This window comes from Ammospiza caudacuta, chromosome 3 (genome assembly GCF_027887145.1).
Source record: "Ammospiza caudacuta isolate bAmmCau1 chromosome 3, bAmmCau1.pri, whole genome shotgun sequence".
NCBI classification, from domain to species: Eukaryota; Metazoa; Chordata; class Aves; order Passeriformes; family Passerellidae; genus Ammospiza; species Ammospiza caudacuta.
In genome coordinates this window covers 99,691,565-99,718,347 of record NC_080595.1, presented here as the reverse complement: position 1 = coordinate 99,718,347, position 26,783 = coordinate 99,691,565, and the positions used below count along the sequence as shown (strand labels likewise).

Genomic DNA, 26,783 nt, shown 5'->3' with positions numbered 1-26,783 from the left:
GAAAGCAACAAGCTGATTCAGAAGTAAGAAAAATAAACCTGTGGGGCTATTTCAGTCTTGTTAGCTGTCACGGAGAGGGTTAAATTTCTGCGGAGCTAATTGAGAGGCTTTTTCAAATTCATCTCTAGAGAAATAGTATGCTTAGACTTCATAAAGTGTTTGTAGGATTCTGTTTGTGATAATAACAGAAATTATACCAGCACAGAGCATGAGTCCAACACTCATGAGTAAAATGTCCTAACTCAGAGGTTGTTTCTATGAAACACTATTCAGTGTGATGTTGTAAGACTGACTAAAACATAAAGACTGTAAGAATCAGATGAGCAACAGCAGAGGGTGAGGTGGAGTAATTTAATCAGTAAAAAGAGGGCCAGTGATCTGCTTCTAGTACATCAAAGGAAAGTACTGAGATGGGTCAAGGAAAAAGATTCTTTCCCAGGAATACCAGGCAAGTAAAGGGTGATTGCATAATAGGGTATAGGATGCGGGATGCAGAGAGAAAAGAGTTTGGGGATGGGACAGAATATTGTACACAACTCATTATGGGATGTTCAGATGACACAGACCAAACCGGGAGAATACAAAAATCAAGGTGGATTGGGGTGTAGCAAGCTTGAGGAAGCAGGGGAGAAGTGAATAAAAAGGGGCAGTCACATATGTGCTGATGGTTGAGCAGGTTGGTGGGCAGTAGGATTGTCTGAGCCTTCACTTGATCTCTGCAGGCTATTCTGTATTCTTGCCAAGTTCTATTTGCAACTATTGAGCATGAGCGCATTGTCTCTCTGTGCCTGTGTGTCAACACCTGCAAACTTCAAGTTCAGGTACCAGGCAAGTGGGGTAAGAGGCTGGTGCTGGCCACTGGAAAGAGGCTGCAGGCCTGAGGAATTGGAGGGTCAGCACCTGCAGAGACCATTATCTAGAAGCCAACTCTTTGCAAAGGCAGCATGTCTAACAGCAGCTGCTGGAGACAAACATACTGTGATCACACCTGATGTGTGCTAGCAGGTAGCACATTTCACGCTGGACTAACCAGTGAGTAAGATACAAGCACCTGGAAAGTTCTAAGGTAGAGCTGATTGCTGGTTAAGGGTGTAGGGTCTTGATATTGAATGGAGTTTCAGGTAAAAAGCATTTTTCAGCAAGAAGAGCACTTCTGGTATAATTAACAAAAATATTGAGAAGCATACCTTCATGAATAGGGATGGAAAGCATTTCTTTGATTGTTTTTTTTACTGTGAGCTCAATCAGTTACCATGCCTGAAACAGGTCATTCTTGTCTGGAAATATATGAAGAAGGAATTACAAATAAATGCCCTTTAGTTCTGGTTGGGTACAGTGATGTTGTATTATGTATTACTTGAAAGGTTTTTGAAAAGAAAGTTATAAAAGTTATAAACTTTAACTATAAACTATAGTTAAAGTTTAAAGTTATAAAAGAAAATAGTTTAATGAGGAACTGGAATTGATATAGCTGCATTATTGTAATCTTGCTAATGAGGCTAATGAGCACAATAGAAATCAAGTAGAAATGTATAAGCTGAGTTCATATAACCATTAACCATAATATGTGATTTGAAAACTGAAGGTGTATTTAAAATAGCTCACAAAATTACAAACCCTGTTTATTGCATTTCACAGCTTGCAAACCGAGATGCATTAAAACACTTTGACCCTAATCCGAATTACAGATCTCGTAACAGGACACTGGATTAGCTGTAAGATGGACCTTTTGAGGTTTTCTGATTCATAGTGATTTCTTCTATAAGATGCAAAAAAATCCAGATTTTATTGGATTAAAAGCATTTCTTCCATTTTATCTAAATCAAGTTCCATGACAACATAATACCAAATAGTAAAAGGGTTGATAAACAGCTTGTTCTCTGCCTTTTGTATCCTTGTAAGCAGGTCCTTGCTTTTGGGCTCAGATGCAGTAATTTCAAAGATTTACAGCTGCAGGAAACTTTGCTCAAGTCTTTGCCCCCAGAATCTCTCGAAAACTTGAATACCTCTGCACTCAGACTGTGTGCCTCTCCTGTTCTGCAGTCTTGCCACCCCTAGCTCAGCTTCAAGTTGCTACATCCTGTGACCGTTACCTGGGAATCATCTTGCTATCTTTTGATGCTTTTTTCAAGTATCAGACTTGGGAAAAAGAACTTTTCCTCTTTTTTTCAGACCCTACTCTTAACTTTTCTGCTTTAAGAACCTAATATATTTGAATGCATAGAACTGTTGTTTCAAAGGTGATTGTTGCTGTGTAGATTTAATGCATGAATATAAGAATAAGGAATTATCTCTGATACGTGTCTGAAGTCTCAGCAGTAAGTATAAAAAGAAAGCCAACTTAATTGTGGGAAATTGTACTTCTACACAGTTCGTATGTTGTTTTGAGCAAGGTAAAAGGGCCTCTAAGATTGTCTGATGCATTAGAAAGGAGCTAAACCAATTCAGCTAAGTACAAGACATAAAAGGTTATAAGCCTTCTTGGAATACATTGACTAAAGTAAATGAGATCTAAGCTAACATTTTAAATTCAGTTAAAATACAATGTTAGTACTGCTTGTTCAATAAGTAAGAACAAAGGAATAGTCTTAATCCATTTTCACAGAAATGATTAGTGTATTAGCCTAGACCCAGCTGAAATCATATTAATGGAATAAGATTATGGTGCAAGGTCTGTTATTTCTGCCATGAAGTTTTTTATTCAAATTACTAAAGATATATAATGTATTTTAAATAATCTTGCTCAAGTATCTTGCTCTAACTGTGACAATCTAATGAAAATCCACATACTCAGGTTTTTAAAGTGAAGATGTAGATCAAGAACCACTTTAAAAATTTTTCCTTTGGGTATGTATTTTGACTGAAGGACCTTCATGTGTACAGAATCATATTTAGCAACATCAAAAGGCAATTTGGTTTTTTTTTGTTTGCTTCGTGTGAATGCCTTAAATAGGCTTATCCAGGTGAGTGTGAGTAGTTCAGTGTCTGTGAGTGATTAACTGAAATAATCACAATAGACTCTTAAATAATCAATTTACATTTTCCACTTGGCTTGGCTCTCTGTTTCAAGATAATTCTAGTTTGATAAATAAGAATGGTGGCTTTTTTGTTGTTGTTGTTGTTGTTGTTGTTGTTGACATGCAGCCTTTTCTCTTGATTAGAAATGCATCAGGGTTTGATTGCAGAGCTGTAGTCTGTGCAACTTCACAATGATACCAACATAGTTTTACTTGTGTTTCAATATAGTGCATCAGTTTTCTGGCTTTTTTGCTAGTTAGGCATCATCACTTGCTAAAAGTATCACCAGTTCTGAAAAGTTAGTCTGATTTCTAAATTCCTGCATTTTTAGTTACAAGTCTGAAAAAACAAGTGCTGGTATTTGATAGGAGGGTAAACAAAATAACACATTTCATCTTTAATGCCATTTAAATAAAATATTATGAAAATACTAAATTTTACTTATTTTCAGGTCAGGTATAAAATTTATAAAAATATTCTTTAAAAATTCTAGGATGTGCCTGCATGAGTAATGCTGTAAATGGATACAGACTAAACTTCTTAGAGCATAGGTGTCAGGAAAAACCATATCTACAAACCTATTGCAAGATATAGTAAATTACTAATATTATTTTCTCATATGGCAATTCTCAAATGTTTATGCTCTCCTGCAAGTTTTATTGCAAGCAGGTAATGAAGAGGGAAGGAATCCAATTGCTTTATGCACAGGGCATACAATTCCTATTTATTAAGAGCAAAGGAGAGCTTTTTTTCAGTAACCGTAGAGGTGGATATGAGCTCTAGTGAGCCAACTGGAAATTGCTCTTAAGTAAGTTAGAAGTGCTCTTTACAAAATTATTTGATGTGTCTTCAGCTTTCATAAGGCTTCTTGTAGTTAAGGTAGGGAATAGGAGTTAGAAATATAGTGGTAATCAGATGCATTTTAAACAGACTGAGTTCTAGATCCATATGAATTTTTCATTAAAGTGGAAAATTGAGGAAAAAAATGAAGGAGAATGGGAGCAGATAAGTGGACTGGACAGCTGATGAATCAGATTTTTGACAGTGACTGATATCTTGCTTGAGAATAGGAGAGATTTTTAGATTAGTAACTTATGACTGCTCTGGCTGTAGTGTTTTTCTACTTCAGAGGTATTAATCATGTGGCTTATGTCCTGCACTGTGTATTCTACCTCTTTAAATGCTCTCACACAGTGTAAATGAGAATAAGGTCAATGATAGTCCTAAATGCTGGTGTTGAAATCTGCTAAATTATTTACATTATCATCTTGCAGTAGTGAATTTGGCAAAATCCTACTTGTTTTTCAAGTATTTGGTGTGGTTTACATTTTTTACTGAATGTCATATCTTTAAAAGCTGTTAAACCCTTAAAATCTGTACATATGATAACTCGCATGAGGTTACAGAAGCAGAAAATGGAAGCTTGAATCTCGCAGTTATAAAGAAAAATAATCACAGTATTTTCCCTGTGTGCTGGCACTTCTGAACCAGGCCTTACCAAAAAGATTTGTTCACAACTGTCAGTTCCAGTGCAAAATGCCCTCAGCTGCCTGTCAGAGGAGAATATTCTGGGCAACAGGGATGTACAGAAGAGTAGCCCATAGATTTAGACCATAGGCCCTAGAATGTTCTGAAAGGATACCAGTGTCCTTACTTATTGAACAAACATGTATTATTTTCCTATTTTACTGCAATAGTGATTTTTAAAAAGCAGTGGGTTTGACTGCAGAGCAATGTATTTGATGCTAGATCTGAATATTCTTACTGTTTTATCATTAAAAATGTAGCACTTATCAGAAAACCTCATGTATGTCATCTGTTCTGTAAACCAAGCAGATTTAAAGCTTTCTGCTTGCAGTTTAAAGCTTTCTACTTGCCTCTTGTCTTTCCCTGCCCATCTTGTGCACCTAATAGCCAGATGTGTTTGGGCATGGTGCTGAAAGTTGGGAAAGGACAAGCTTGTTTTGCAGTAAGGGAGCTGTGGTTGCAGGAGCCATAGACCTCATAGCATCGTGTTATGTATGTGAATTTAATAGGTGTGTGACAGTCAGACATGGTGGTACTGACCCTCCTTTTTGTCTTGCCCATATATAACCATATCCCCCATAGGCAGCATCCTGTGTGCTGTACTAGAACCTCTGTACAGAGGAAGGAGGAGAATTGACTTGGCAATGCTTTCATTTAATTTTATTTTTTTCTGGGGCAGGATGAATCACTCATTTAATGGTTATCTCCAAAAATAGCTGGCTGAAGAAAATTTGATTAAATACCCCACTGACATACTGGACTTCCTACTGTACGTGACATGCTTCTGGTGTTACTCAGTTTTCTTCACAATCCCATCTCCTCCAGACTTGCAGTTCAAGTTTTTGTGAGAAAGTATTGCTGCTTGTTTCAGAGACTTGGAGTTTACCATTGGATGAGTCAACTGCAAAACTGTAATACTCAGATTCAGATCTTTGAGGCTTGTGTACACTGAGCTTCAATGGGAAAACTGAATTTGGGAATTCACTTAGTTTGCTGGATGAGGTTTGTGCATAGGTTGATTCACTTGATGCATTTGCTCCTTGCATCTATTTGACAAATTCTATAGAGTGCCAGAAAAGGGGAACAGAAGGTGATTGTGAAGAAAATCTACCAACAGGAAAGTACTGCTGACTCTTAAGTGCATGTCTCTGTGTGTGTGTGTAGTCCTTGAATGTACTTAAGGAGGTGCTTGGAGGTTGGCTTGCTTAAATTAGCAAAACAAGAAATATGATTGTGCAAAGCTAGCAAAACTAAAATGATACAGTTATCAAAGTATCACCACTCAGCAATAGCCAAAATACCAGTGTGTTATCAACAGTGTTGTAGCCACAAATCCAAACTATGGCATTGTATTGACTGCTGTGAAGAATGTGAACTCCATCCCAGCCAGAGCCACAAGGGCAATTAGTTTGAAAAACATACAGCATAAAGTGCCTATCAGTTCCCTTGTCCTTGTCAAAGAAACATATTTAATCACTAATAATTTGCTTTAGAGTGACATATAAGAGAAAGAAACAAGTCTGTAAAATCAACTTTAAAACTTAAGGTGTGAAGAGAGTAGTTAACACGGTTACTTGCTGATTTATTTGGTTTCATTTAACTCAAGAAAAGTATTTCACATAAATTAGATTGAACCTGAATGGTGTAACTAGGAGTATATTGAGGGCAATACATTGTGAGAACTCAATAAAGGCCAATATTGATTTCTGTAAAATGGAGCTTTCTTTTTTAATTTGAGACCTAGCAGAGATCTTCTTTCTTTCTTATTCTTTTTTTTTTTTTTTTGCTGGCCTAACCTGGTGTTCTTACGCATTTTTTCAAAATTAAACCTCATATAACTTCTGTTGTTGCACAAAATTAGTAAAGAAAGATTAAAGGAGAGTGGCACAGTAATGCAACATTAAATGCAGGTTGCTGAGTTAAAAGATGCTCTTTCATGATGGAATAGAAAACTTTCTCATCCTGTGTAAATTGGGACATTTTTGACAGTGGTGTTCTTTTCATCTTTAAAGGCGAAGCCAGAACTGCAGCAGAGTAAGCATCCAAACTTTGGTGCAGATTTTCACAGCTTTTCCATCGAAACCTGATAGACTGGAAATTACCTTAAAGTCTTAGAGCTGATGTTGGATAAATGAGCAAGATTGATAGGTGACTAACCCTGCCATTCTCTAATGGTAGGGAAATGAGCAAGATGAATTAAATCATAGACAGTATCTCTATGAATTACAAGAAGCTGGTGCAGTTTCCACTAACGAAGGCATCATCTCAGTGTGAGATTAAAGGAGGCTTGTGCACTTGGTTGCATTAAAATTGGCTCAGTTAGAGGTGACCTGGTCTTCTTCACTGTTACCTGCTTTTGGATTTTGTTTGTGGTGGTTTCTTAGCACAGAACATTATAGTTGGCCAAGGTGCACTGTGGAGGTATATGGACATTACCAGCATATAAATTTCTATCCACTAATTTCAAGCCAGTTGATTTACAGTGACAGTGTGGGGGAAGTTAGGTGAAGGTCCAAATACTCATTTCTGCATTTCCATTTTAATTAAGTAGAAAAGAGATGCTGCTTCTTAGATGTAGACATAATTTCTCAGTTGTTCATTTTGGTAGAGGTGGAGTTATGAGGAGTTCACAAATATTTTCAAATATTTGCTTTTTAGATACTGAAAGATGATCAGTCTTGTTGTGGAAGGACTACTTACAGATGTGGTATTGGCACCATACTTTAACATTATTGTTTTGTAGATGTACAGCAGACAGAATTAAGGCATCACTTGATTTGGGTATAAAATTGGGAGTCATTCATCACTGGATATTAAGAATTAAATGACAGCAGGAGCTTGAAAAGGGAATTGTTGCCTTGATGGCACCTTTATCAATTATCAATGCCTACCATAAAACCTTATGGAAGTAAAGGAAGACACCCTGTGATGCTCCACCCTTGTCTGCCAAGCCAGTCACGACACTGTTAAAAGTGTTGGTTTGATCAAGCATGGCTTCCTCTTGATGAAGCCATGCTGATTTCTTCCATTAACATTCTTGTCCTTTATGTGCCTGGAATTGGTTTCCAGGTTAGTTGTTCCATTGCCTTTCTAGGTATTGATGTGAGACTGAGCAGCCTGTTGTTCCCTGGGTCTTGCTTCTTGCCCCTGAAGAAAGGACTGGCAGAAGAGCATAAGAAGAGTGGAAGGTTAAAATTACTGCAATGGAAAATAAAACAATGACAGATTATTGTATCCCAGTTACCTGTCATCTACAGGATTGCAAAAATTTATAGTGCCCATACTGGATCTGAGTAACAAGTGTGTCCCTGCTCCTGTGCTAAAAATATGTGCTTAATAGGTGAAAATACTTGTAAGAGGTTGCAAGGTTAATTCTTTATTTGCCTCCTTAATTTGGCCAAAGTATCTAATACCTGCTGATCCATGGGGTAGTTTAAATTAGGTTTTGTGGCTGTTTTCATAACAAGGACTCAAGTTTTTTAGGTAAAAAATTCCAAGTCATGCTGATCATGTGGAGCATGTAAAAGAGTCAACTCCCTGGAAGCTTGGTCTGGCTTCAGTTCCTTTCAGTGATATTTGCAACAAACTGTTTTCAATAATCTCAGAATAATTGAAGGCAGTGGATATTGCTTGCTTTCAGTAGGTCTCCAACATAAGAAGAACCCTGAAGGGTAATGTAGTGGCCATTAGTGACAACTGTGAAAAATGGCCATGTAAGACCTGCATATCAAAGATGTGTTGATGTTCTGCAGTTTGCAAGGACAGTATTTCAGAAGAATGTACTAGCAGCATAAAAATGATTTTGAATGAGAAGCTGTTAATACATGACCTGAAGTAAATATATCCAGAAATTGCTATAACCATGTACTTCATTCACTAAACCCATCTATATTACTAAGACAATCTTGGATGTCATTAAAAAATAGTAGCCCCAGTAACCTTGAAGGCTCCACTTGAAAATAAATGCACAAAATTGTGTACCTGTTCCTTCTACTTGCCTTTTTCATTTCAGATTCTTAATGCTATTTTTAGTTTACTTAATGCTGCTTAGTCTCCTATTTTTAATGTGGTCTTATTCCAAAGGGCATAACAAGGAATAGGTTATCTAGTACTGGTGTCAATACTTAAAAATAATTGCTGTGGGATTCAAGGAGACTGGTAATAGAAACTGAGATGGATCTTAGTGCAGCAAGACTCCCAAGCATTTGTCATGCTACCTTGCAAGTCTACAAAATGTGGTGTTTTTTTAGATAGAACACAACACTAAATTAAACAGTAAGTTTAAGAAATGTCACTGCTTCCTTATGCAGGTTTTTTTTCCTCTTGCACACTTCTGTGCTCACTGGGTGCAGTACTTACCTTGAAAGGCCACTCTCTACATAAAGCTTAGTGATGAATGACTCCTATTGGGGCAAAACTGCTAAAAAGAAATTAAACATCACATTTCTCTTTATGATTTGTAGTAAAATTTTCTAGTGACTCCGGTGTGGCTTCCTTTTTGTTCTTGTCCAAAGTTTCCTTGTTTATGCCAGAATTATATGGGCTGGAAGAGACCTCTTGAGGTTCTCTCCTCAACCCAGTAACATGGCATGATCTCTGCTAGAGAGCACTGAAGTAAGCCATTGCTTTTTGTTGTGTCTGTCTCAGGTGGACCACAGTGCAGAATCCATGGGACAGAACAGATAACAAGACTCTCAAAAGCAGCATGGTAGTGAGGGTCATTTAGGTATTCTTAAAAGTAATTGTGTGTGTGTGCAGGTTTCTTGTTCTACCTCATCCCACTGGTACCTTACCTAGTTCATGCCTAAGTGCAGGTGACTTAGAGAAGTCCCTGTCTGTGAATCATGGCAGACCTTAAGCACCAAACACATGTGTTCTGAATTTGCACCGGAGCCCTCCTGTGTGCCATGAAGCATCTTAAACAGAAATAAAGGCATACCAAATTACAGAATTGCTTGAAATCTCAGACAGGAGGATAGGAAATTCCAGGAAATGGTGCTTGTTATGGTGAGAGAATGGAGGAACAAAATCATTTTGCAGGTATAATTAAAGAGGAAGATCTTTTCTTCCAGATAGCTGCTGAATATTGCTTTGTATGTCTGCTGTTATACAGATGAATTATTGGTAAATGTTAGGTGACTAATGTGTTTTTTCATTTTTCAGACTGAAGGTTAGAATGTTGGTGAAAACTGTATAGCTGCAATGTTAAATAGTGCTTTAAGAGAAAATCTTCAAGGAAACAAATGCAGCATTAATGGCTAGAAATATTTGATGTACTGATGACCTTGAAAATATTTTTTGCAGCTTTTCTTAAAGTAATTAACTATAAAGTAACCTTAAAATCTAGTAGTTTACATACTGACAAGGGGAGCAAAATGGGACAGAAACTTTTGATCAAGGAATAATAGTTACAATATTGGAAAATATCATTTTAAGAGATCATATTTTTTTAGAAATTCATAGTTTCATACCTTATGTCTTCATTGCCTTTCTTATTTAGAGTGATGAAACAGAAATATGCATTTAGTATGTATTGAAAACATTTATTTGACAAATCAGAGGACCTAAGCAGATTATTCCCCCCATATTTTTAAAATTTTAGTTTAGATAATGAGATTAAATTGCCACAGTAGTAAGTACCAAATAAAAGAAAGTGCTATTTGAACTCTTTCTCTTTAGTTCTTATTAATGTATGCACAAGTGTGTGACTTCTGTGAAAAGTTTGCATTCCAAACTAACCTGTCAAGCTTTATATTATTTCAAACTTGTGGTTTTAGGTAGTTATCAGAAATCTAATACAGTGTAATGAAGATTTGGAAATTTAATATAATTCTAATGGTTTTTCTTTTCTGTTGAAAGAAATAATTCTATATTCGTAACTTTTAAGCTATTTAAGCAAAAGGGGAAAAAGCCAGTGTCATGAAATAAAGGAGCATGTCAGAAATGCTTCTTTTTACAACTTCTGTGACCCATAGTGTTTCTTACAGAGATGGAGAAAATTCAGATGTTCAAGGTTTTATGGCACACTCTGTTCTGAAGTACTTACTGTTAATTCTGATTAGTGTTTATAATAATGATTTTATTGGTTTATGGCATATTTATTGAGATATGGTCAGTTGTAGAAAACTTCATTTTGAATTGTCACTTTTAAAAAATCCTTTATATGCTGTCATGGTTTACTTTCAAAAATGATACTTTTTTTGTGTTTGGAATTGGTGTGCTATGCTCCAGATTGCAAACAAGGTGTTGCAAGTTACAATACACAATAGAATCAGGGAATTTGTGGACTGCTTTTTCATCAGGTTATTTCCCAAAGAGCTGCGTCTTGAGCAAGATGTGTAAAGTCAAACTACGGACTTTTGGCAAGAGGGAGCAAGTATTTCTCTGAAAGATTAGCAGGGATCAGAGTATGTGTGATGGTACCTGTTTGCAGTACCTGCAGGAATGGAGTTTGGTTAATTGGGGCTCTTACTGAAGGTTTTTGGTGGGGATTTGCTCATGCAAGAGGAGTGTGTGGAGTGTAACAGGCTTCTGTTCACTTGGGCTGCCTTTGAATACTCCTGAGTTTCCTCACTGCTCTTTACAAACACCAAGCTCCCTACTCTTTATCCCCCTTTGGCAGGAGAGGAAGAAAGTAAAGGAGTACCTAAACCAGATCTTTATATGAATGTGTTGAACTTTAAAGTATGAAAATACTAAAATTCAATGACTTGTGCAACCTCAGGAGCCTCAGTGACCCTGTGAAAGCCACATTGTGTTTGTGGTTAAAGGTGTGAGTGAAGCAGGTTCTGTCAGTGCCTGCCCAGTGCCCAGCCTGGCAGTGCCCTGCCACTGTTACTGGGTAATCTCCTCTGGTTAAAGGCTGTACTCATTCATCAACCAGTCCACTTCAGGTTTTTGTGATAAGTATGGAGAAAGGCACATTAAATGCACATGAAGAAATGCATTTGTCGTGTCACTACTATTAACCAGTTCATCTTCATTTTAGTAATTTATGTTTTTGATGGATTCAGGGTGATGATCAGCCTGATACTGGTGTAAGAACTATAAACAGATTTATGATGTAATTTTCGTAATCAAATTTCACATCAATGCCATCATATATTTTGGAATCTTTGGGCAAGAGAAGACTGGGATTTCCCTTTTCAGAAGGAAAGGAATGCTGTTATTAGCATGCAGGTTTATAAAGGAAAAAGTCATGAACTCAGGTTGTGTGCATCAGTGCTCAGCATATCAAAATTCTGAATATTTTGCAGAAAGGCAAATTGATGTCATTAGTATGCTTCTAGTTTGTAAATTTAAGCTTTTAAAAACTTTTTTTTACTCTTTATGCTTCAGAACTGTTTAGTTTGGTTGCTGAAATGAGTTGATAAATTATAGACAGCTTTTTTGCCTGTTGCATGATATGCAGTGGTTCAGTTTAAGACTTCAATTTATTTTAAACTATCCTCAAACTGAAATTTATTTAAAAATTTAGTACATACCAGTGAACAATAATTTTTCACAGTCATGTGCCATGTCCCTTTTGACCATAACTGCCACATACTTCATTACAAATCAAATTCATTATGATAAACAAATATGGAAAAGAACTTTTACTTCTGACGTTGAAGCAGCGTCTTTAATGAAAATTTTTTAAGCACTGAATCTTTTCAGACATGTTACTTGTATTTGGTTTTTTTCCCCTTACAAGCCACAGAAGAAAGAGGATCAGCAATCAGAAGCTAAAGCAAGTCCAAAAAAGTCATCAGAACCCACTATTGACCTCTTAGGACTTGGTAAGCATTACATAATTGCTTGGTTTTAAATCAAACATAGATATGTAATTTTATATTTTAATATATATACTTTTATATTTTTTCTGTGATTACTGAAAGATTAATATGAAAACCATAAGATTGCATGCATGAATTTAAAACTGTAATGGAAAATGCCATTGGGATGTGGGTATATCACTACTTTTTTGCTAGGGAGAGTAATGAGATCCTGTGGGAAATGGAAGTTATCAAAGTGATTTTCAAAGGCCTTGTGGATTGTAGTATTTCATTGTTTGTGGTACAAGTGTACTTTTTAATGAAAATGCTGAGGTCATCTAAACCATGTATCTGTAAAAGACATTATATCATAATTTCCTATATTAGTTAAAAGAACTGTAAACTGTCAGACTGCAGCTGACTAATACCTTGTAAAACTCAATATAGTGGGCATTTCAGTGTTTTGTACTGACTGCAACTATCATTCATTTTTATCTAATCCGCCTTTTCGCTTTCTGACTGGCAGATAGCTGTGGGTTTGTCCTGTAAATAAAGCAGTTTCTAGTAAAATTATTTAATTGACACTGTCTGCCTATACTCTTGTCTATAGGCCATTCTCATAAAATATGTCTTTCATTTATCTAGTGTTGCTCTAAATGTGTTTTTTCCATTTGATTGAATCTTAAAATGTAAATGGAAAAATAAAATATTGCAGTATTTTTATTTCCTTTTGAAATTCTGTGTTAGGAAAATCTTCTGTTAGTTGAATGTGAATAAGATATCAATGGATAACAAGTGAATGGATATTAAGAGTATTCACTTTCTATCCATGTAATGGTTACTCTTAATTTTCTACATGATTTCTACATTATATTTGAGGAGGCTAATAAGTCTCTTAAATGCAATTCTAAAAACTTCACTTTGTAGAAGAGTGTTTTGGGGTTTTTAAAATTTTTTCTTTCAAGGTATGAATAATGTGACAAAACAGTAAATGTTTTCTCTGTTTTAAAATTCACATTCACATCAGTGTTTTTTTCCCTCTGATGTAGAGCTAACTGTAAAGTACCATTTTTGCATGGGTTATGTGTGTGTTGTCCATATCTCACTCCAAGTAATTGCTACTATAGGCATGCAAATCTTAATTAACACCATAGAATGAATGTAGAATGAGCCTATTAAAAAAAAAAATGTAATTTAGACCTGATGGAAAGCTGATTCTCCTTTATTTTCCTTTAGCAGACCAACAACCTAATTAAAACCTAAAATTTAATCAATATGTGGTTTTGAGATTGCTAGGCTTCTGTATTCTGTTGGTCATGATTTGAAAAGTATCTTGGTAACACTGTTTTATGATACAATAATGAACTCAGATTACATTGGCTAACTTGAGATGTAATGTGCAATGAAAATAGTATTATAATTGGTGCTCAACAGCTCTGCTTCTTCAGTGAGATATAAAAAGGGCAAAGTTTATAATATGTATGTTAAAACCCCATAATTTCAGAGGAGGGAATGCTTAAAGATCTTTTAAATAACAAATTGAAAAGCAGTGTAATAAGCCAGTAGCACTTGGAATCCATTGAGCTGCAAATGAGATATTTGTTAATGAGACCAGACCTGCATATTTCATTTGGAGAGTCGTCTTTTAATTAGCACCTGCAGTAGAAGACTTCAGATAGTATTAAAAGAGAGGTCACATCAACCCAGTACATCACAGAACCATAAAGTAGTCCAGGTTGGAAGGGACTTCAAATGACTTCTGCTCCAAGGAGTCCATGGGAAGGGGAGTGGAGGGATTATCTAGCATCCTATATATCTAGCATCCTGTCTGGGCATACAGCCTGCCAACCTCCAGTGATGGGAGCTCTGCCACATGTGGAGTTGTTCCAGCAATTGATCTCACAGTAAAAAATTTCTCTCTTACGTTGACAAACTTGTACCTGCTGCCTCCTGTCTTCCCTGTGTGGCTCTGTGTGTTGTGCAGAGAGAGGCTGTGTCCTCCTCCTAGCTGCCCCTCAGGTAGTGGCATGCTGGGATGGAATCTTCCTGAGCCTTCCCTTCTCCAGGGAGAAAAGACTGACCTCCTTCAGTCTTTCCTCATAGAGCAGGTCCTGCAGCCCTTTGGCCATCTTCATGCCTCTCCTTTGGACCCTCTCCATTCTGTGTCTGTCCTGAATTGTGGGAGCCAGAACTGGACACAGACTCTAGGTGAAGCCTGGGAAGTGCTGAGTCGAGTGGGCTGATCACATCTTTGCCTCAGCAAGTTAACACCCCTGTGGATACATCCCAGAATTTCACTCACCTCTTTTGCTGCAGTGATGTGCTGCTGATTAAAATGTTTGATATGTCATATCAAATAATATTAAAATTGATATGATTCCTTAGCTCGTTCTTACTGAGCAGACATTTTTCTAATGAGGATTCATTCTCTCAGGACTTCATTTCTGCTAGTGGAGAATAGTACTAGCTTTTAGTAGGGCAGCTCAAAATCACTTGTGATAGCAGGTTAAGTAATTTTAATGGATCAGAATTCATGCTAGAATAATTTTGGCTTTCAGAACAGCCCAGCTTTTTGGCAAAGTATTTTTTGGAATAACCCTCACTGCTAGCTTTGGGTATGATGTTAGTCTCTGGGTTGTTGTTTTTGTCTCAGTTGGTTTTGCAGTAGTGACCTCATCAGAAGGTAAACTTCCTTAGACAGGACTTATCCTATGAAAATTATAGCTGGGCAATTTTCTAAAAGGAAACTCTCTTTCACTTCTATTTACAAATTGCAAAATTTTCAAGAAAATATGACTTGGGGAATTGTACCTTTAAATCTTGTAATAGGAGAAGAGGCGTAATATCTTCAGTGACCCTACTATCACTTTTGTGCTTGTTCTGAGCCCTTTCAAATAGATTTGTGTGCTTCTCTTGATTTCCTCATCAGGGGGTTGTTATTGAGATGCTCTTTAGGTACTTACTTTTTGATAATGCAACAACATTCATAGGTTTTTGCTTTCTGATTCAGATTAGATTTTAGTTCAGAACTCCTCATACAGAAAGGTGGAGAAATGGACATGAATAAACTAAATATTGTTATGCTCTCTACAGGCAGCAGTGTCAGTGTTCTTGCTGTGCAACCCCAGATTCCTTCCCTCTCTTCCCAAGCAGTGGGAAATAACAGCCTGTTTCTCTAGGCCAAGCCTGAAGCTGCTTTTTTAGTCATCTCTACAATTATTTGGATGTTACCCATGCTGGAAGAATGCCCTGTTGAAAATGTGGAGATCTAAAATTGACACTAAAATCAATAATACAGGATGTTATAAAATGAATTTTTAATAGGATAATTATAGGAAACACTCTTTGGTTTAAAAGTCACAATGTGTAAACCTCAGTTCTTCAGCACTTACATGATTGGTGGTGCTGTATTTTCATCTCTCTAGTGTTAACCTTGTGCTCTGTGCTCTTTTTTGTTTTTTGGTTTTTTATACTTACAAAGTAGATGTCTCCACTTATGCCAGGTTGATGTAAATTATTTCTTAATATTCTGTAGAAAATGGTATGATAGTTATGTACAAATGTCCGTGGAATATTGGAATGTTACACAGGCAGTTTGTGATCATTGTGTTTGCCAAGGTATGCCAATTAGAAATTACTTTGACATAGAGAGGAAAAAAAGGAAAAAATAGTGGTTTTAAATTATATTACCTTACAGAATTACCAGAAAGAAGAAAAGTGCATTTTGCATATTCTGCATCATTTACCATGTTTAGATGTGCCCTTCAAAAAATAAACAATTTCATATTCTGGATTAACCACTATAGGTACAACGAATAACTAGAAGGAAACAGATTTATTATGGTATTTACTGAATTTGATGTGTGGGGCATTCATCTGGCATGACTGGAGGTAAAATATGATATACTAAAAGCTGCTTATCTGCTTCTGCATGGGAAATATTTTCTGAACAAGTCCTCTGAAGTTTTGAGAGGTTAATAGTGATATGAAATGTAGCTGAATGTTGCATAACTGCGAAATGTACTTTTGGCATTTGTTGGACTGTTGGATAAGTACCAAAAGCAGCATGGTTGGTCCTAAGTCAGAAAGTTGTATTTAAGAAATAGTGAAGATAGATTTTTAAATATATAGTTATCATATATGCACATATAGATCATAGACTCCTAGAATAGATGAGGTCAATTAAAGGTCATCTAGTCCAACCCCCTGCCATAGGTAGGGACATCTTCAACTAGATCAGGTTACTCAGAGCCCTATCCAACCTGGCCTTGAATGTTTGCAGGGAAGAGGATACCTACCACCTCTCCCTGAGAGGGTTGCCCCATGAAACAGCAACCTTTCATGATCCTCATTGTGGAAAATTTCTTTCTTATATCTAGTCTGAATGTATCCTGTTTTAGTTTAGAACCATTTCCCGTTATTGTATCACTACAGACCCTAATAAAAAGTGTATCCCCATCTTTCCTGCAGGTCTTTGGGTACTGGAAGGCTGCAATAAGGTCTCCCTGGAGCCTTCTCTTACCAGGCTGAACAGCCCCACCTCAGACTTTCCTTACAGGAGAAATTCCTCTGATCACCCTCATAGCCTTTCTCTGGACCTGCTGCAACAGGTCCATGTCTTTCCTGTGCTGGGACCCCTGAGCTGGATGCAGCACTCCAGGTGGGGTCTCACCAGAGTGCAGAAGAGAAGTAGAATCCCTTCCCTCAACCTGCTGCCCATGCTGCTTTGGATGCAGCCCAGAATACAGTTGAGTTTCTGGGCTGCAAGTGCACATTGCCTGCTCATGTCCAGATTTTCATCCTTCAGGGTCCATAGGTCCTGCTCTCCAGGGCTGTTCTCAGTCCATTCCCCCTCAAGCCTGTATTTATAGCATGGATTGCCCAGACCTGGTGCAGGACCTTGCGTTTGGGCTGGTTGAACCTCATGAGGTTTGCATGGCCCCACTTCTTGAGCTTGTAAATATGTTAACATTTATAGTATTGCTGCAATGTTCAGATTATGCTTAGGTAAGCAATATATCTACCTAAAAGGAAAACATTTACAACCACTTGAGGTATTACTAGCTTTCTGGCTTTCCACATTTTATTTTCAGAAATATTATATAGAAATTGCTTCCCTGTGAATGCTTTTTCCTTTCTGCAAAGGTTTTAGCAGTAAATAAAATTTTACTTATGCATTAAATAATTCTGCAATAATTTTGGCCAGACAGACCTTACTTGAATCTTTGAATCTTTGCCCCAGATTTTCATTGGAACTATTGACCTATTTCTCTCAGTTCTGCCTTTCTAGTAATTTAGTGTAAAACATAATCATATGCATATTCTCTTTATTGAAAGTCTTGGTATGGGTGTCATAAATTATTGTATATATAAAAATACATGGCTGCTTAGTAACAAAGTTCTTGTAAACAGTTTGGCCCATGAAAAATGAGCTTCAGAAATCTAGAGTTTAAGACCAGATCTGCTTTTTTGCTGTTCCCTATCCTGCTGTCCCTTTGAAGCCCTTCTGCTGGTCTTTCTCACTATTGGTGCAGATAAATATACTAAGGATTGATGATGTATATGAAAGCTATGATGCATATGAATAACAGAAGGCAGCACTGAATTGGAAATCATGCAGTGCAAATCATGTCAGGGATTAATAAAATCTATGCATGTAAAGGTAAACTTCACTGGAACCCTTCACTGTATTACTGAGTATATCCTGGTAAGCAGTTCCTGTTTCTGCTGTCAAACTGAAACAAGATTTCCTAATCTGAAGTCAGAAGCATCATCTGCTGTTACATTGTGGCAGACAATAGTCATATATTATGTGTAATATTGTCATAAACTGTAAGAAGAGAAGATTTGGAACCACACCTAGGAGCAAGGGTGAGGAGCAGCATCTGTAGACTCTTCACATTCCCTTCTCTGACTGAGCATGGAAACCCTGCTTTGCATCTGCTCTCATTGCAGTGGTTCTTGCTACATCTAACATTTCATTCCTAGCTATGGATGTGTTCTCCAGAAAAGTGATGGAAGTACTGTTTCTCAAAAGCTAATTGCTTCAAAGTGATCATGTGATGGCTGAAGCTATAAATGTCTCAAAATACTCAGGTCCATGTAACTTAATCTGATGTTTACCTGTTCCCTGCAAAGGCTGCAGCTCTGTTTCCTTCTGTCATATACACACCACCTCTTCTAATTGGGTTTTAATGATAGGTGGCACAAGTTGTAGGAATAGTGACATACTTAGAGTAAATTAAAACTGAGGACTCTGCTGAAGTATCTTTTTTGTATTACAGAAATATTTTAAAATGAAAGAGAAAGGAGGAAATACATCCTAATCCATGACCTAGTGTGTTAAAGTTGAGACTATCCATAATCTCTGTATAATAATGTGAATTATTTTGTTGAAAAACAAGCTTGTATCTGCCTGCATAGAAATATATTTAAATTGAAACACTAATATTGCTACAAGTAATAAACTGGAGTGAAAACACTGTTAGGTTTTCTTCTATATTCTGAAACTTATTTCTTTCAGTAGGGAAGGGGAAGGTTTTTGGAGTCTCTTTTATTACCTTTTGAGAAATCAGTAAAACAGGATCATCTATTAATGTTATTCATACTGGCTTAAAACCGTGTTGTAAACAGTAATTCAAAATGTCTGGTTTCTGCATCAGTGGAGACAGAGAGGTATTTATTCAGTAACAGATGAAAGGCATGTACATTGCCAAATAGCATTCTTACAGAACAAATCTAGCAAAAATCTGAGTTTTCATAATATTAATTTATAAGCAGCATATTAAATACTTGAAAAATACTATATTTTTGCAAATGAGTTCTGTCATGACTGTTTTAAATATGTGAAGTGCTTGTTTCAGTAAATTATTGCATTTAAATTTTCAGTCTTCTGTGTTAAACACTTTTACATTCAGGAAATCTAAACTACTTTGGAATGTGACAAGAAAGATTTTTTTTTAAATACATGTGTCTGACTGAGAAAATGAGAACATTAAATTATTAATTCCTGACAGTTGTTTTGCTTGAAAATTATGCACAGTTCATTCCTAAATTTATCTGAAACAGTGAACCTTTGGGGAGATGTTTTTGGAACTGCCAGTCTGCAGAATGACCTCAAAAGCAGTTTATGCTTAAATGACCAGTACTCTTATTTGCACACATCTCAAAGCACTAATGTGCATCAAATGGTGCAGTAGATTATACATATGGTCATTTTGCTGTCCACTGGCTTCCATTCATCAGAAATAAGGGAAAGAGGCAACCTTTGCATTAAGGTGTAAGTAGCTCCATCCTAATCATGGCTGAGTTTGTAACTGTGCTTTTCAGAATCAGTGCAACAGCAGTCCCCCAGCAAAGTCAAATCACAGAAGAGTAATAAAACTGACTGAGGTGGCTACTTCACATTCCTCAAGCTGCTCACTTTTTATTCAGTATAGAAGATCTACTAGTGTTAACTCATTCCCATGGCCACTTTCCCTTCATGGAAGGCAGACAGAAATGAGAAGGCGTCTGTCATGGTTTTCCCCAGCTGGCAACTAAGCCTCACACAGCCATTTGCTCTCTCCCCTCATGGGATGGGGAAGAGAATCCAGAGGGCAAAAGTGAGAATACTTGTTGGTTGAGATAAAAATAGTTTAACAGATAAAGCAAAAGCTGTGTGTGTAAGCAAAGCAAAACTAGGAATTCATCCACCGCTTTCCATGGGCAGGCAGCTGTTCAGACATCCCCAGGAAGCTGGGGTTCCAGCACATGTAACAGTGACTTGAGAAATCAAATGCCATCACTCCAAAGGTCTTCCTCCTCCTCCTCCTTCTTCCCATTGCTATATTTACTGAGCGTGGCATTATGTGTTGGGTATGGAATATCCCTTTGGTAGTTGGTGTCACTGGCCTGGCTGTGTCCCCTCACAACTCCTTGTGCACCCCCAGCCTCCTCACTGGTGGGGTGGGGTAGGGGGCAGAAAAGGCTTTGACGCTGTGCAAGCGCTGCTTGGCAATAATGAAAACATCCCTGTGTTATCAACTGTTTCCAGTGCAAATCCAAATCAGAGCCCCATACTGGCTACTGAGAGAAACATTGACTCTATCCCAGCCAAAACCAGCACAGCATCTGTGGGTAATGATCTTCTGAGTGGATTGTCTCAGAATGCACTCTTATGATGTTAGTGTACTGTTTTCAGTGTAGTGTACTTTGGGGTTTTTGGAATACTGACCCTCCTGTGATATATAAACAGCTGTGCCAGTCATGGCAGTGTTTCTTTTGCAGAGAAAGTTTTGACTTAATTCAGCTAGGTTGTTCTACCAGAGAAGTCTAACTTCTACACTGAGATTGGTTAATTTTAGACTTAACTTCTTCTATTGCCTATATAAGCTTTCTTAAACTTGCTGCTAGGACTATTCAGTCATTATAAAGTTTAGCAGAATCTAGAGTCACCTTTGTATTTGTCAAGCCCTATGTAATGGCAACCCACTTGTTATATGCTTAGGTATAAATTTATTAGCCAATTCCTAAGCCTTTTTCTTGAGCTGCTTGAAATCAAAAGAGGATAGTTGCTCTGTTCCTTAAAAACACTTTTGTGATATTTTTGTCCCTGTATCTTTTAAAGTACTTTATTGCAAATTCTCTTTAAGCCATGATTATTTTTTTGTCAAGCATGCATCCACTTTCACCTAGATCAGTAAATGTGTTCATGTGTTAAAGTGGCTTACAGACACCAAGGCTCAGAGTGAGAGCCATAGGTTCTTATGGGTTATTAGCTCGGTGTGCCTGGCAGGTGTGCTCATATGGAGCTATGGAATAAAGTCTGTGCAAAGGACTTTTGAAAAAGGGTTGACCTTTTCCCTACTGCAAAGTTTATTTATGTACTATTAAGTAAATTAGCATATCAAGAATAACTTCATGGATTCTAAAATGCAGATTTTAATTCTGGAGCACAGATGAGTGTATTTTGTCTGATACATGGCTACCAAATTTGGACCTTCTCAGTAAGACATCTATTTAAATTCTTCCTACAAATCTTGGTGTGCAGAGACTCCTGAAAAATAAGTAGTCTGTACTGCTAAGTTGGTGTGGTTGTCCTTAGGGAAGTTTTAAGTAGGTTTTTTATCACTGGTTGTTTTTTGTTTGGTTTTTTTCTGAAGGACAGTAATGTGCCATCTTCTTCAGGAAAGAGGTCTTTACAAAATCTGAACAATATTGCAGTCTGAAAAATATCTCAAAAATTGAGCACATCTTTGATGGGGGCAGGGCAGGAGGGAATAAACAGCTTTAATTATTCTCATGGTGTTAAGATATTCATAATTTTCACTTTAAGAGTGATTCTGTTGCTTTTTTAGATGGTCCAGCTGAAGCATCTGTTACAAATGGAGGCACTGCTGCTGTCACAGCACTGAATGATGACCTGGATATCTTTGGCCCCATGATCTCTAATCCTTTACCAGCAGCTGCAGTACCTCCTGCTCAGGTAAAATTTATTAAGTGTATTTAGTTATATGTATGTGTAAATGTGTGCATGCACATGTGGATTTTCCTTCAGGAAATTGTTCATTCACACAGAAGGAGTGCACAATTCTCTACACATCTTAAGCACCTCATGACTAGAGATGCTAAAACTGTAATACTGATATTTTTCTCACCTCTTCAAGCTTCTGGACTGCTTGGATATAGAAGTACATGGTGTGGTGTTTCCTTCTGGTTATCCAGCTAAATTGGATTCTGTTTTACCATGGTGATGGTAGTAATGTTTTCTTTTCATTTATATTCTTTGGTCTTATTCTTTTTTTAATAGGTATTGCTGAATATAACTTTATGTTCTCAGGTTATTGGGCATCAAGTAATACTTTTTAAGACCTCTTATTTCTTTGTGATGCTGATATTTAGGAAAGGCTGCAGCAGATGCTTCTCTCTTAGACATGCTAAAAATTTGGGGTCTGAGGTTTCATACTCAAAATCAAGAACAGATATCAAGAAAAATTTATATTGCTGCCTGGGCTGATCTGTCTTTTGTATCATCTTGGAACTTGTACTTGAGAGTAGCATAACTCCTGTGCATGGCCTGCTCGATGATAGTTTGATAGTTTGGAAGCAAACCATCACCATGCCAGTTTTAGCCTGGAAAGGGACAACAAAGAAACTGCTTGAAGCTGCAGCTCTCCTGAAGTAGCCATACAACCCAAAGAGCAGGGTGTTGGTGGTGCACATGTGCATATTTCCTTAACCCACACTGGCTTCTGAGAGGGAGGTTTTGGAGTAGTGCTGGGCTAGCTTCCCCATCTGGGGCGTTTTGTTAAGGTCATTTAGAAGCTTATTTTTGTGTAGGGCTTTCTGTCTCACTCTGCTGAACCAGAAAGGATTGTGTGTATTCTTGAATTTATGATTTTGGACATGTGATCTGTACTCTTTTCATCCTTTAGTTTTCATAGTATGCACAGTGAAAGGGATAATGACGAAAGGAGTTCTGAGTGCCTTAAAGTAGATACATTTTATTCAACACATTTTGTTATCTTTTACTCTCCCTTTCCCTACTTGCTGCTAAGGGCTGACTTTGTGCAATGTGCTAGTGAGGGTTTCTTTTTAAACATAATGCTTCAGATAGAGCAAGCTTCCCACCATGTGTTAAGCTACCCATAAACAGTGAGGGAAATAACATGTGTATTTGCATTTCAATTTGGATGTGTTAACTAAAATTGTAAAGGACATCATTGTTGTAGATGTTCTTATCTCTTGTGGAAGTCTTTGGTCAAAGTACCAGGAACAGCAATATTTGAGTGCTTGTTGTCTGGTATTCTAATGCTTTATATCAGAATTGATCCCTGTAGAGCTAGATGTGAAAAGCAGTAACCCCTTTCTAGCTTCCCTTAGTTTTTAATTTATTACATTTGGGTGCAGATTGAGTAAATTCAAACCTAGAATTTTGAATTTGTCACTTGGCCTCAAAATAAAGGGGCCAATGGTAGTATTGTACTTATTGGGTAGCACTGAATTCTGGTTTTCCCCCTTTCCAGTCATTCTGAAGCTGGAAATGATGACTGCTGTATATAGTTACTGCATGCCCAGGAGAAAAGAGCAACCTGAGAAAGAAAAGCCTTCTTTTGTTTCTATTCCTTGGATATATGATGTGATCTGTTGGTTAAAGAATTATTTAGCTGAAGAATGCAGGAAATCCAAAAGAAGGCTCAATATTTAAGAGTGAAAAAAAGCAAAGTGAAGGATGATACCCTAGGTGATGATGACTAGTGAAGGGTTAAATAATAGAGTAGCTACTAAAGCATACTGAATTGTGTGTATATATAACATATTAAATTCATTTCTGTGATAAAGATTTGGTCACTGGACCTTTTGTGAGAGGAATATTTTGACATGGTGTTCATCTTTGTGCTAGCTTCTAGACTAAGTATGGTACTACTAAATTGATTAAAAAGTGGTAGAAAGGACAATACTATCTCAATATCTGGTGAGTATCACCTTCTGTATACTAGAAAGCATTAATATGTTCACTTGCTGTGAACAAACCTGTCGGATTTGTAGTGACATTTTTCTTTCCTCTGAGTGCTGTAATCAGGAGGAACAAACAGAACTTTCAGCAAGCATTTTTTTATCAAGCACATGATCCTTATGGTGTATTGCAATATTTAATTCTTGGTTATCTTCTGTTTTTAATCAGTATCTCAAAGAAAATGTAATGTAATCAGATAATCTACAGATAAGAGACAGGAACACAGGTAGGTAGCAGAAGACAGGTTTCTGATGGTGATTACGTGGGTTGCTTGCTAAAGTGGGGCAAAGAATATTACTATTATTATCCTGGTTCTTTATTATCCTGAATATTATTATTATCATCCTGTTTTTCTTGGGGATTATCAAGACCTTGCACGTTTCTGTTTCAGGATGGTGATGTCTAGTCTGGGAACTGAGACTGGGGAGAAGTTGCCTCTCATTTGGCAGTGCTATAAGTATTTTGTGAGATCTTTCACCTTGCAACATGGAAATAAGTTGTATGGGATTCAGAGAAGAGTTAGGAAGATACAGATGCCTTATTGTGGGAGGGTTTAAGGACTTGGTCTATTTAAATTTCTTGAAGTAAATAAGAGGTGTGATTATAATGTGAAGTTATTTTGTGTGAGGCTGTAATTCGTGAAGTGGGCATGAACTCAGATCAGCAGTTGAGTAACCCTAATATTCATTTCCTGTGCTTTAAATTAGAAAATTTAAAGTAGAAGTCCATGGTCAAACCCTAATTTGAACTTGTTTGAATATCTATTAATGGAATGTATTGAAATTTATAAAAATTAGGTAGAAGAAGGGGATAAAATGTGGAATAGCGTGGCTTGCTTTCTCGCTGAGATTTTTACCATTATGTTCTGCACTGTAGGCGTGTCTGAGGTGCTACAGTGGGATTTGAGAGCTTTTCTTCTGAAAAAGAAGGGAATTTATTGTTGCTCCTCAAACTGATCTGTATGACCCTTGAGTTTTCACAAGATTGCTTTTCTTCTCCATTTTAACCTGAAAGGCAGCATTTGATGCTAAATGCACTCTGGTTTATGGCACAGTGGAGCACAGAAATGTCTGTTTGAATGTTTTATTATGAGACTGAAACATCATGATGTCTGCAAAACTTAGGATTTATGTCCATTGTCATAGCCAAACGTGTTTTTCAAGTGAAAACAAAAGCATTTGTTTCTCCTTTTTCAAATGTGACTTGAGCATCGATGATCATGAGTACTTTGACTCTGCTGTCAGATGTGTCTTTATCACAGTTTTCAAAAATATTTAAATGTTTCTTCCCACCATTCTGTATAGCTCTATGCTATTGTGCAAACTGTTGAATTTATAAAGGACTGGTAAAGAACAATATGTGACAGAGTAATTTGGTTTTTTATAGAATTTTGCCTATTAGCAAACTCAGGGGGGTTTGAGAAGAGTTACCTTAAGCAGCTTCTACAGTAGAACTAGATAAAAGGCATGTGCTATAAATTATGCATTATTCATGGGCACAGAAAGGAAAGAAGAACATTTCATATGTTTAATGATGTTTTTTTCATATGAAGTGGGCATAGCTAAATTATAGGTATTAGAATAGGGTTTGTTGCCAAATATTGTATAGGAACTGAGCAAAGGTCTATAATTTTTACCTATATTAAAACAGTTTCTTAAATTGTTTTAGCCAGATGTTAATTTCAAATTTTGTATAGTATGTCTTCCAGAAAAAGTGTGAACTTCATTCTTCAGTGAAGTTTGTAGGGAGGAAGAGAAGGAGAGAACTGTGAGGTATTAAGTTTGGAAATATGTCTTTCTTCAAGCAGGATACTCAAATTTAGTCAACTTAAACTTCCTTGGATTTTGTGTGTGTGTGGGCCTGATTTGAATTGTACTGTATTGGGAGCTGAGAATCAATTCAGTGGCTACAAAAGTGTATTTTCTTAGAGATGGTGTGTGTTTTTCATGATTCATATCTGAAAAACTTTGGTGGCATATTTTAGATAAAGAGATGTTCATAAATACTCATTTTTCCCTGAGGTCCAGTGTGTGTATCTTCCATGGTTGCCATAGACTGGCAAACAAGCTTCAAGTTATTAATGAATTGTGGTGATGTTAGTGTGTCAAAGTCCTGAGATTTTTTGTAAAAATGTGCTTTTTCAGAAATTTGCTTTATCATGAGTGCTATTTAAGCAGGGCAAGACTGGAAAGCTATGTAGTCCTATTCCAATACAATCAGTTGAAATGCTTGTAGCTTGTGCTTATGTTTGCTTTACCCCTGTCTAGATTTTCAGTTATCTGAAAGCAAAAGTTTAATTCCTTCAAATGGAGTTAGAGCAATTCCAAACGTGACTCCAGGCTGGGCAATAAGTTGAGAGCAGGCCTGCACAGGGGGATTGGGGGGAGCTGGTGGGTGCAGATCTGAGTGAGATCTGGCAGTGTGCCCTTTCAGCTTGGAAACCCAGCAGCATCCTGGGCTGCATCAGGAGAAGTATGAGCAGCAGGTGCAGGGAGGTGATTGCCTGACTCTGCTACACTCTCCTGGGAGCCCTGCCTGCAGCCTGGGGCTCCCAGCATAGCAAGGTCCCAACATGGACCTGTTGGAGCAGAGGGGGCCACAAAGATGCTCAGAGGGTTGGAGCACTGCTCCTGTGAAGGGAGGCTGAGACAGTTGGGGTTGTTCAACTTGGAGAAGAGAGAAGGCTCTGGAGACACCTTATAGTAACTTTTCAGTATTTGAAGGTGGACTACAGGAAAGATGGGGAGGGACTCTTTTTTAGGGAGTCTAGTGACAGGACAAGGGAAAACGTCTTCCAACTGAACAAGGGTAAGTTTCAATTAAATATTAGGAATAAGTTCTTTACTGTTAGGGTGGTGAGACTCTGAATCAGGTTGCCCTGAGAAGTTGTGGATGCCCCCATCCTTGGCATTGTTCAAGGCCAGATTGGACAGGACTCTGAGTAAGCTGATCTGGTGAAAGGTGAACTGCCCATGTCAAGGGGTTGG

General features: G+C 37.3%; 1 protein-coding gene across 4 annotated transcripts in view; it reads left to right on the top strand.

Annotated features, from left to right (window-relative positions):
- SMAP1 (small ArfGAP 1) overlaps positions 1-26,783 on the top strand; it is a 91,567-nt gene that overhangs the window by 56,945 nt on the left and 7,839 nt on the right. For 2 of the 4 annotated variants that reach the window (XM_058801338.1, XM_058801336.1), the window contains 2 exons: positions 12,245-12,323; positions 21,638-21,765. In XM_058801338.1, the coding sequence (XP_058657321.1) occupies positions 12,245-12,323; positions 21,638-21,765 (207 nt within the window). Of the gene's footprint in view, positions 1-12,238; positions 12,324-21,637; positions 21,766-26,783 lie in introns of all 4 variants that reach the window. The other 2 variants (XM_058801337.1, XM_058801335.1) reach the window with 1 other exon arrangement.